Here is a 12,989-nt window from a genome sequence, read left to right as displayed (position 1 = left end):
AAATTGTGTGTGTTTCGTGAGGAAAATGAAGTTCAAGCAGTTTATTTTCCTAGCTCTTCTGTTTACAATTTTTCTCCTCTCTTCAGCGGCAGTAGCTGAAAAATCCAAAGATGAAACTAAACGTTAGTATCTACACTACATGCTTTCTTTTGTTTGTTATTCCTCCCCCCGCCTGTTTCGTTTTTTTTTTTTTTTAATACAAGTATAAAACATTCATATATATAACAATATATTGAAAGCCTTTATAAATTATGCAGCGGATGCAACGGAGGAAAGGGGTGAAGGTGGGGAAGCCAAGTATTTCTGCAGACATCGCTGTTGCGGCCACTATGGCTGTAGGTGTTGCAGCTACGCCGAGGCACAGCTCATGGGAGCTCAAGCCAAGGACGAGAAATGTTGGTAGCCTGCTATATATGTGTCTCATTTTCTCACGTTTTTTTGTTTTTTGTAGTTGGTTAGACATTTTCGTGACGTTAGCAATGCTTAGTCAAGAGAAGCCACCGGACCACTTTTACTACCTTTTATTGTTATTGGGGCATTTAACATTTTCCTTCTTGGTACTGAAAAATATATGGTTCGGTTATAATGACTTGTGAGAGAAGAGAACATGAGAGAGCTCACTAACTTACTCAAAAATATTCAAACAAAAAAAAATTCTAATCATGCTAATATTAATATAAAAAATATAAAAGAAATTTATTTTTTTTATTTTGTTCTTTTCTTTTTAATTTCATTCACATATGTTTGTAACATCGATCATACATGTACAAGCAGCAGAAGTGGCACAGGAAGTAAACCAAGTTGACGACGCCAAGTACTATGGGTGCAGATATCGTTGTTGTGGCCCTTATGGTTGCAGGTGTTGCACCTTTGCTGGTAAGGCCCTGCTGGAGATCAGCTTTGTTTTATGCATGACATAATGTGTAAAAGGTCTTAGAACAGCCCAATAAGATACGTGTTTTGTCCTTGCAGATATCATGGCAGAAGACTTAAACCAGCAAAACAACTTGATGAAGTACCAAGGAAGTGGTTATGGTGGTGGCGGATATGGTGGAGGACGGGGTGGATGGGGCGGTGGAGGCGGACATGGAGGTTATGGTGGCGGCGGTGGCGGTGGCGGTGGTGGACATGGAGGAGGTTATGGTGGTGGCGGTGGCGGACATGGAGCTTATGGTGGCGGCGGTGGCGGACATGGTGGTGGCGGTGGCGGACATGGAGCTTATGGTGGCGGCGGTGGCGGACATGGGGGAGGTTATGGTGGTGGTGGGGGACATGGTGGCGGCGGTGGTGGATATGGTGGTGCTGAAGCCACTCCATAAGAAAACCAGCCAGGCTTAGTGTTGGAAACCTGGTGTAGCTCCAAACTTATTCAAGTGTGTGCTACGCATATAACAAGAAAGTGGTAGGAATAAAATGCCTCCCATGAAGTTGACCATGTAAGGAAACGGCCTGTGTGTGATAGGTTTAATGTACAAGTAAATTTTCTACTTGCTGCAATAAAAAGTTGGTTCTAAGTCCCTTTGCTAGCTGCAATATAAGAACTTCATGTTGGTGTTCATATCATTACCCTAATTTGAACCCAAAACCTACATGTCTTAATCTATCCAAGTCCAAATCGATGAAGATATCTAAAATAGCACTAATGCAAGAGAGATATTATATAAAACACAGCTATATTATACGTGAATTAAGAACCTTTTAATTTTATTTTTGCTTATAAATTAGAAATAATTTGCTATTAACGATTTGAGATTAATTAATACAAGCTAGTATAGCTTATGACGTGTGCAGTGCAATACTATTATCATCGGCCAGTTGATTGCATGTTCCTCTAATCCTTCTCCCTTCGTAGCTTTATTGAGATTTTCTGTGAAAATTTTTTTATTTTAGTTTATTATTAAAATAAAATTAATTTTTTATAAAATATATGTTCTCTGATTTCTAACGTCAAAAAGAAGAAAATAAAAACAACATATATGAAAATAAATATAATATATAAAAGAAAAAATAAGAGTATTAAATATTTAAAGAAAAAAAAGTTAACTACATATTTGTTACCCGAACAAAGTGAAACAATTGATTTGGTAAATAAAATTTAAAAATTTTCTCAAACTTTACTTTCTTTAAATAATCAACTAATGACATAACGAAAAAAAACCAATAAGAATGCATCATGATTCATGTGTCTAAAATGCCATATTATTTCACGTTTATTTTTACTAAAAAAATTTATTTTTTAAATTAAAAAATTTGGAAAATAGTTTTAAAAATAAAAAAGCTAGAAAATAAAAATTCAAAAAAAATTAATATTCAAAAACTAAAAAATATAAAAAATATGTCATGAAATAAATCTTAAAAGAACAACTATAAGAGAAATAAAAGAGAGTATTTAAAGGAAGTAAGAAGATCTTATTCAAGTGTGTATTTACAAATGAAGTGAGAGGCTTATTTATAAGCAAATAACCCTTTATCTCGATAGAATTTATAAGATGAAGATAATACTAAGAGATTAGATGGATTAAATTCTAATATTCATCCAATCTAATTTACATCTAAATCTAAATATACATGGTATAAATGGATATTCACAAAAATATTCATAACACTGCCCCTTGAATATCCATTGTATTAAGAAAATGCCTCATTAAAACCTTATTAGGAAAAAACCTCATGAAAAAAAATTTGAGTGAAGGAAAAAGAGTATATAGTTCATTTCAAGAATATGCTTTTGAAATACTACTTCATTAAAAACTTTATCAAGAAAAACCCAATGAAAAAAACCTTGATGAAGGAAAAGAGTACAGTGCATATTTTACTCCCTCTAATGACTGCATTATAAAGATCTTTAAAATGTTTTATTCCAATCTTTTGTACCAACTTTTCAAATGTTGCAGCAAGAATGACTTCAATGAACAAATCTGCTAGATTGTCACTTGACTGAATTTGTTGAACACTAATATCACCCCTTTCTTGGAGATCATGAGTGAAAAAGAATTTTGGCGAATTTTGACAAAATATGTTTTGTTTCATCACCTATAACATATCCTTCCTTTAATTGTGCTATGCAAACAATATTATCCTCATATAATATTGTTGAAATTCCCTTCTTGGTTGACAAGCTACATGTTTCTCAAATATGTTGAGTTACAAATCTTAACCAGATACATTCACGACTTACTTCATGAATTGCTAAAATCTCTGCATGGTTAGAAGAAATAGCAACTATAGTTTTTTTTTTTTCATAATTGAGAGAGGGGGGATTCGAACCCTGCTCTTTAGACAGAGGGATTATGCACCAACCAATGAGACAAATGCTTGGGTGGAAATAGCAACTATAGTTTACTTTTATAGAACGCAATAAAATAGTCATACATCCACATGTAAATAAATAACCTGTTTAGATCAAGCTTTGTGTGGATCAGATAAATATCCTGCATCTACATATGATGGGTTATCCACTTCTGGTGGATTATCCATTTTTTTAGTAGGTTAAGGCATCCATCCACTTTTGATAGTAAAATTATCTATCCACTTCTAGTGGTAAAATTATTCTTAGATTCTGATGATAAAATTATTCATCCACTTCTTGTTGTAAAATTATAATTAAAATAGTGATAATATAAATTATTATGACCATCAATTATTAAATAATGTTGCATTCACTTCAAGGAATGGATGGATTCATGATTATGACCATTATTATTAAAAGATGTCGCAATCACTTCAGAGAATGGACGAATTTATAATTTTTTATTAATAGCTCGTTTGTCGCATTCACTTCAGGGAATGAACATTTATAATTTTTCATTTATAGCTATATAGTACCAAATTCACTTTCCAATTAATAGACAAAATATAATATATACAACATGATAGTAAAATTCATATTAAGGTTGATTTTTAGGGAATGAAAATACTAAAGAGATATCAAATCACTTACCTAATTTTTTAAAATAAAAAATTAAAACCCAATCATTAAAATCCTTTTGAAGCTTGAAGATGATGAAAACATAATAATTCTAAAACTTGAGAGATCAGAGAATCATGTTGATAACATGTTATAAAATAAATCTTAAGAAAATAACTATAAGAGATATAAAGAGAAAGTATTTAAAGGGAGTAAGAAGATCTTATTCAAGTGTATATTTACAAATGAAGTGAGGGACCTATTTATAAGTGAATAACCCCTTATCTCGATAGAATTTACAAGATAAAGATAATACAAAGGGATTAGATGGATTAAATCCTAATGTTCATCCAATCTAATTTACATTCAAATCTAGATATACATGGTATAAATGGATATTTACAAAAATATTCATAATAAAATAAAAATTATATGAAAAAAGGAAAGGGCAACTGGGAGAGAAAAAGAAGGAAGGAAAAGGAAGAAATGACAAGAAAAGGTAGAGGGAAAAAGAGGATTGGTAGACCAAACACAAATAGCCCAATCTAGTCTAGGCAAACCAATGCTCCCTCCTCCCTCTTCCCTCCATCCCTTCCTTTTTCTTTCTTTCCTCTCTCTCTTCCCATTTTTCCCTTTCCCCATTTGTTTTCTTGATTTTTATTTTTTTTATTTTTTTAATTTTAAAAATACAAAATTCCAAAATAAGATCAGAATAAATTAATATGACATTTTTAGACATGTGAGGGATTCTCATTAACCATTTTATGCCACGTCACCAATTTGACTAAAAGTGTTAATTAAAGATACAAATTGTTTAACGAAAGTAAAATTCAAGTACCCAATTGTAAATTTTTAAACTTATAATATGAAATTAACATTCTTTGTGTGTGCCATACTGAATATTCTGGTGTAATATTATCAACAAATATTCTTAGACTTATTCTATGAGCTTGTTTCCATGCCTTAATAATCTTTTCGACTTTCTTTGACATCCTTGGTTTGCCATAAGAAAACTCAATTTGTTCGAGCTTATGAGTCATTGGGACGAATTGTTCAAATCCAACTTATCTTTGTACCATAAATGGAGTATAAGTAATTGCCCCTCATAATCCCCAGATAGGAATTGACATCTTGTCTCCACAACTACATAACATTGGTTGAAGTGCCAACCATGATGCTTCCCATACCACTTGTTGCCTTATGAGGTGTCACAGTTTCGAGATCCATGCTTTTTTAGATTTTTGCATATGCCACTCACTCTTATGAAACTTGCTAATAGGAACACTGTTAGAGAGGTTTGGTGCTCAGAATTTACTCTTTTCACAATCAAAGTGGCTCTTAATCCATACATGAAATAATTATGCACATCCGGTCAAACTCCCTTTTCCATTTCATCAATAGTAGTTTACAAGTCTTTACTAAAATTGCCAATGATGGATTGATCTCATTTTCGACTTTCTAAAAGAAAACTAATACTGTTACCTTGATATGTCCTAAAACCTTTGAAAAGATAACCATCCAATATATTGCTAATGCCATAATACTCATACTTGTTTGATCTTTTAAGTGTTTCATAATGAAATTATGAAGAAATTCCCATGGAATACAAGTATTGTCTCCCTTCTGTTTAACATTCACGTCAACTTATTGCACATTGATCCCCATAATTTTTGAAATGTAAATAAGGAAAGTTTGAGGACTTATTGATAATTATTCCATTTCTAAGTTAAATGAAAATTGAAATGAGTAATTTGACTTTTGAAATGTAAGACAGGTATATAAGGTGCCGGCCATGCAATGAAAATGAACATGGAAAAGGAATGCATGCATGAATAACCAATAAGAAGTGGTGTTGTTAACAATAAAAAAAAAAAGTACGTGTAAGTAGGAGACAAAGGCTGCCACCCATGTGCATCTTGGCTCATTCTTTTCTTTTCATTTTGTTATTAACGCCAAGGCCATTTTCTTCATCCATCCGAGCCTATTCTTTCTTCCTTCATGCCAAGAAGCCAAGATTATCCTTTTTGTCTCTATGGGGTAAGCAAGCCACTGGTTGTCGTTATTCTAGCTATCTTCCATGGGTTCTTAATGATTTTCTCCTAGAAGCTTGATCTTGAAGCTTTTTCAGAATATTTTTGGTAGAACACTTTCAAGTTTCTCCCCAAATTATTGAGCTCTTTTAACAATAGATTCGGGATAGGAAATTGGTATCCAAGGTAAGGTAAAACTTCCTAGTGGCTTAAGGTTAAATTTAACTGGTTGTAATGCTTGCTTTGTTTGTGTTCCAGCAAGATATCATTCTTCCCCAAGCTGGAAGATTTTGGAGGTTAAATTGAGGCTGGTTCTGATCATCTAGAAAGTGTAAGAAATCTATTAGTGCTCAAAGTGCATTCTAAATAATAATAATAATAATAATAATAAGCGGAGTTGGGGGAAACTATTGTGGAATTTAATAATTGGTTGATGAACAAGGAAAATTAAAATTTGCTAGCTAGTGGAAAATCACACCATCGAGGTGAGTGGGTGTGTCTATTTCAAAATATAGTTTGGAATATATGTATACAAATATACTAAGCATGATTTACTGCCCATTGAGATTGCATGAATTGGTTATTTATGAGCCTGATTTTAAACGCTGAAGCATGATTTTAAAGGTTGTTTTAATACTAGATTTGAAACGTTAAGCTTGGTTTAAGTTATTGACCATGGTTTGAAAGTTGGTTGATAACTTGAATGGTCAAGGAAGCTTTAAATAAATGCTAGAAATGACCAGGAAAGCTTAAGAAAATGCATTTGTGGAGGCTCAAATAAATTGCTAGGATAAAGCATGATACTAGGTTGGTGATTTAGAGTTTATATAACATGGATCAAGGTTGGAAATCTAGCATGGCTTAAACATGTATTTGGATAATATGTTAGAATGTAATGTTAATGTAATGAAGAGAGAAAGAACAGAGTATGTGAAAAAGATAATGATCAGAATTGTTTCATTAATACAAAAACAAGACTTATATGCTTTGTCTACATAAGAGACACTTGTAAATATGATCAACAAGTGTAAGTGTTAGTTTACATGCAAACTAACACATCAAAGGACAGCTCAAACTACTACATTAAGGCTAACCATCAGTACAATGAAGCAAACTGAACTAAATAGAGGAAAATGTGTTATCAAAGTAACATCCACGTGCAGCCATCATGCAAGTATTACTTCTCAACACTCTTCCATAATACTTGCAGCTTGTACATTCATTTTGCTTCTCAAGTACTCAAATCTTGGTTTTCCTAAAGCCTTAGCCATGATATCAGCTATCTGCAGTTTTGAACAGTAATACTGTACATTAATTTCACCAAACCTCTCAACATCTCTAATGGCATGAAACTTGATTTGAATATGCTTAGTCTTGCCATGAAAAACAGGGTTTTTGGTGATAGCAATAACTGATTTGTTATCCACCAATAATGCAGGAGGAAATTTTTAAGGAAACTACATATCAGTGAGCATTTTTCTCAACCAAATAGCTTTGTTGGAAGTTGCAGTAGTTGATATATACTCTGCTTCAGCTGTAGATTGAGCAACAATGGACTGTTTATGTGAGCTTCAACAGAAGGCTCCATTATAAGAGTAAAAACATAGCCTGAAGTGCTCTTGGAATCATCTCTATTTCTTGCCCAATCACTATCAGAGTAAGCAGTAAGAAGGAAGTTTGGATTTTTTGTATAACAGATTCCAAAGTCTAGAGCGCCCTTAAAATACTTCAGCACACATTTTCCAACAGCAAAATAGATATGTGTAGGCTCTTTCATAAACCTAGACAATAAGCTCACAAAGAACATGATATCTGGTCTAGAAGAGCATATGAACAAAAGACTGCCAATCCAGCTTCTGAATTGAGATGGATCCTTTAGTTTGCTACCATTATGCATTGAAAATTTTTCATTTACAGCTAATGGTGTAGCTATAGGTTTGCACTTGAGCATATGAAACCTTCTTAGAATCTCATTGACATATTTTTGTTGGGACAAAAATACCCCTGCAGCAAATTGTTTAATCTCCAAGCCAAAGAAAAAAACTCATTAGTCCCAAGTCAGACATCTCAAATTCATTTTGCATCTGCTTCTTGAACATTTGCAGAGTAGCATCATCTCCTTTAGCAATCATTAAGTCATCCACATATAATGAGACAACTAAAGGAGACTAATTTTCACATTTGAGCACATACAGTGTAGCTTCATTGTTGCTCTTTGTAAAACCTTTGGAGATCAAATAAGCATCAATTTTGCTATAATAGGACCGTGGGGCTTGCTTCAAACCATACAAAGCCTTATAAAGCTTGTAGACTTTCTTTGGTTCATCAGCAACTTTAAATCCCTCTAGCTACTGGACATAAATTTCTTCTTGAAGAATTCCATTAAGGAAAGCTGATTTCACATCAAGATTATGCACATTCCATCCAAAGGCAGCTGACAAAACTAACAATAGTCGAATTGTATCAAACCTTGCCACTAGGGCAAATGTTTCCCAGTAATCAACACCAGGCTGTTGACTATATGCTTTTACTACCAGTCGAGATTTGTATCTGTTGAGAGATCCATCTGGATTCAGCTTCTTCTTGTAAATCCATGTAACTCCAATTATGTTTCTATTTGGAGGTCGATCAATTAGTGACCATGTGCCACTCTTATTGATCATACAGAGTTCTTCTTACATGGCAGCTAACCATTCTAGTTGTTTAGCAGCATCTGCATAAGAAGTAGGTTCTTCAATTGCTGTATAGCTTTGGTGATAGACATCATTGAGTGATCTAGTACCCCTCACAGGTTTATCATCAACATTTTGATCAACATCAACATCAATTTCTTGAAGAAATTGAATTAACTTTAGATTTTGAGACTCTGCAAGATCTTGCATATCCCAATTCCAACTTACTGCTTAATCAAAAGACAGATTTCTGCTAATGATAACTTTACCAAACCTAGGCAAGTAGGCTCTGTAAGCTTTAGATTTAGAACTATAGGCAATAAAAATGGCTTTTTGAGCTCTATGCTGCAACTTATCCCTCATAGCTTCTAGTATATGAACATAACAAATACAACCAAAGACTTTTAAATGCTCTATTTAAGGTTTTTAATCAAACTAGACTTCATATGGTGATTTGCCACCTAGTGCTTAAGTAGGAAGTATATTCTGCAAATATACTACAGTGTTGTAAGCTTCTGCCCAAAGCTTGGTGGGGAGATTATTCTCAAGCAACAGAGTTCTTGCCATATCAAGAATAGTCCTATTCTTCCTCTCACTGACACCATTTTGTTGAGGAGAATAAGGAGTAGAGAATTGATGACAAATGCTTGTTACTGCAAGGAAATTAGTAAATTATTTAAAGACATATTCTCCTCCATTGTCAGTTCTTAGAGTTTTAATTTTGAAGCCAATATCCACTTTCACCAAGGCTTTAAATCTTTGGAATAACTCAAATACTTCAAACTTGGCTTTCATGAAGTATATCCAGCACCATCTAGTTCTGTCATCAATGAAAATCAAGAAATATCTACTAGCATTCAATGACTCTACTTTCATTGGTCCTGCTACATCAGAATGAATCAAATCAAGTTTAAATTTAGCTCTACTACCGCTAGTTGATGGAAAGGGCTTTCTTGACAGCTTGCCATATTGACATGTACTACAAACTGAACCTTCATCAGTCAACTTAGGTAAATTTCTCAAGGAACCAGAAACACTGACTTGCTTGAGTCCTTTGAAGTTGAAATGTCCAAGTCATTTGTGCCACAAATTGGTCAGATTTGAATATGAATTTCTTGCTTGCAGACATAGTTGATTAGCAGTTATAGTGAAGCACCTCTTATGCATAGACATGGTCATCAAATAAGAACCAAAGGCATCAAATAGGGCATTATCTTTGAACAGTAGGGCATAGTTATTTTCAACTAGCTGTCCAACACTTAGTAAATTTGAAGTAAGTGTACGAACTAGTAGGACTTCAGAGTATACTTGGGACATGTGGAAGTATAAACTCGAACAGTGCCTTTCCCAACAATAGGAAGATAGATTCCATTTCCTATTTTGACCTTTGAATGGTAACTCTTGTCTAAGCTTATGAAAACAGCTTTAGTTGGAGTGACATGATGTGAACTCCCACTGTCCAGTAACCATTATTGATTATCAATTTCATTTTCTGACATTTCCAAGGCCATGAACAGATTTTCTTCAGCACTAGCAGTAGCTTTAACAGTCTAAAGAATTTTATCAAAAATAGAGGTCTTCTTTTTATATATTTTCTCAACATGCCCCATTTCATTACAAGCTTGACATTTTGCATCTGGTCTGAACCAGCAATGATCTTCTGAATGGTTTCTTTTCTTGCAGTAAGTACAAACTTTGAACTTACCTTTCTTGGTTGAAGGTTGACTTGCATGAGAAGGTTTTTTCTGCAGCTTGTCCTTAGTCATCTTCTTACCCTAAGTCTCTACATTAGCTTTCCCTTTACTTGAAGCAAATAAAGCATTCTCCACATTAGCTTCTAGTCGATATGTTATTCTTTGCTCAATGGCTAAAAGAGCATTGACCAGCTCTGACACTATGAGTTGTGACAAGTCTTTAACTTGTTCTATAGATGTAACTATTGCTTCAAATCTATCAGGTAAGCTAATGAGAATCTTTTGAACAAATCTGGCTTTTGGTAAATCATCTCCAAACATCCTCATTTTATGCACCAGATGATTGAGATGATCTATATAATCTTCTACAATCTGTGACTCTTTCATCCTGATCAGCTCAAACTCTTTTCTAAGGTACTGAGCTTGCATTTGATTGGTTTTTACTGTACCAAGATAATCTTCCTCAAGTTTGGTCTATGCTTTCTTTACTGTTTTGCAACTCATGATCCTACTAAAGATATTCTCAGACAAAGCTCTGTATCGCTTTGCTACTTCTTCAGAATGTTGCTTAATCTGATTTATAGTTGCATTATCTCTTAAAGCAGCAGGTTCTTCCTCAGTTTCAAAGGCTGTTCAGAGGTCATAACCTCTGAGAAAAGCCTCCATCTTGACAACCTAAACTTGATAATTTTTGCCATCAAATATAGGTGGAGATATATGAGAAGCTGAAGTTGAATACATGCTGGAAATGTCAAGAGATGAATCAACAAATAAGGTAGAAAGGATTCTCGATAACCGTAGGTCCAACAAGATCCTAAGAATGCTCTGTACCACGTTAATGTAATGAAGAGAGAAAGAACAGAGTATGTGAAAAAGATAATGATCAAAATTGTTTCATTAATACAAAAACAAGACTTATATGCCTTGTCTACATAAGAGACACCTGCAAATATGATTAACAAGTGTAAATGGTAGGTTACATGCAAACTAACACATCAAAGGACAGCTCAAACTACTACATTAAGGCTAACCATCAGTACAACGAAGCAAACTAAACTAAATAGAGGAAAATGTGTTATCAAAGTAACATTCACGTGCAACCACCATGCAAGTATTACTCCTCAACATGTAAGACTTAAGTTATAAATCCATTGTTGCTTAAGAGAAATATGTAAGAATGGTTTGTGCGAATGATTTATGCTATGATGAAGAATGCTAGGGAATTGAGTAGTGGAGAAGAATTAGCTATTGTATTTTGAGTAAGGTGCTAGAAAGAAAGGATTAAATTGTTTGCATTTAACTCACAATGTAAGTAGTTGTATGAGGTGATTTGGAATATAAATGTCTTGATGATATTTTAGACACAAACCAACATAAAGTATATTGGAATTAATTTAATGAATATATTGAATACTATGTATTAGGGAGTGCACAAGAAAAGGGAATTGGCTGCTGGAAATTGCCGAAGTATTTTGGTAAAGCTAGATTGAATTAAAGGAAGTGGATAGTAAGTGGTGAGAATTCCCTCGAATGGAGGTGAGTGGGCATTAAATTTTAAACTGTTGTTCTTGAAATATATTATCTATATATGTTAACCTTGATGTTTTGAGATAAAATTGTGAAAAGCATGAGTTCATAAGAATTCCTTAAGTTGATTGTGATTGTGATTTGGATTTTTTTTGAAAAAAAAAAAGTTATTTTTTTATAAATTATATGTGTGTGTGTGTAGCTATGTGTTTTGAAAATTGGGAAACAAGCCCTTCAATATGATTTAAGTCAAAACTGCCTTGCAAGTGTTTGTATTTATAAAGCTTAACCGTGATAACTATGGATGTTTGGAAATGCGATATTTCAACTAATTGTGATATTTAATGAGCACGTGGTTTTTAATAGTACACTATGTTTTGAAATACATTTATATGAAAGTTGTAATTTGTTATTCTTATGAAAAAGTATAATGTTTGAATACTATACCATGCCTTAAAAGTGGTTATATATACAACTACTTGTTTTTATATTAATACTAGTTTACTGAGTTTGCCAATGCATTGAGATTTTACATGGTTTATTTAAAGGATATACTCGAAAATAGGCCTGTTGTCACACCAAGCTGTGTAACCTTTGTGCACAAAGTTAGCTCTAACCAAAGATATATCAAGGATGCCTACGAGCAAATGTTTATGTGGCAAGACCACGAGTTAATGTTTACATTACAAGACCACGGATTTATATATTACAAGGTCGGGGCCACAAGTTAGCGAAGTTAGGTATACATATTACGTGGGAGAGGGCTCACAGGTTTAAGTCCTACTCGAGATTGATTACTTCTTGCTTGGTTTTGATTTCAATCATGGCACGGTAATAATACTTGAAAATTGTTTTTACATGGCAACTGATGTTGTACATGTTGATTGTTGATTAAAAATATCACATTCTTATGTTTTACTGTTGACTATAGTATACCTGCCATGAGTTTACTATTAATAAGAGATTGAAGTTATAAGGATTTTAGCATGCTAGACATAAAGTTTTATCACGTGTTGAGAGATTTCTTACTATGCATTTCAAGCTTGATTTGCTTAATACATGTGTTCGAATTAAATTGATATTTTCTAGACTTGCAAGGCTTAGATTTCATCAATTTAATTAACTATATTTTTATTGATCTCTTATTGATTTATAAATA

The 12,989-nt window shown here is 33.4% G+C and overlaps 2 protein-coding genes across 2 annotated transcripts; one reads left to right on the top strand and one right to left on the bottom strand.

Annotated features, from left to right (window-relative positions):
* LOC18612396 (uncharacterized) lies at window positions 1-1,319 on the top strand. The gene is made up of 4 exons (XM_007049176.3): window positions 1-122; window positions 258-395; window positions 775-876; window positions 973-1,319. The coding sequence occupies exons 1-4, from the start codon at window positions 26-28 to the stop codon at window positions 1,317-1,319; spliced, it is 684 nt and encodes a 227-aa protein (XP_007049238.3). The 5' UTR covers window positions 1-25.
* Window positions 1,320-10,384: 9,065 nt separating this feature from the next.
* Window positions 10,385-10,732, bottom strand: LOC148764541 (uncharacterized). The gene has a single exon (XM_088805508.1). It carries the CDS (start codon window positions 10,730-10,732, stop codon window positions 10,385-10,387), a length of 348 nt encoding a protein of 115 aa, XP_088661634.1.
* Window positions 10,733-12,989: the final 2,257 nt, after the last annotated feature.

Source organism: Theobroma cacao, chromosome 1 (assembly GCF_053813885.1).
Source record: "Theobroma cacao isolate CCN51 chromosome 1, ASM5381388v1, whole genome shotgun sequence".
Classification (NCBI taxonomy): Eukaryota; Viridiplantae; Streptophyta; class Magnoliopsida; order Malvales; family Malvaceae; genus Theobroma; species Theobroma cacao.
This window is presented reverse-complemented; position numbering and strand designations above follow the sequence as displayed.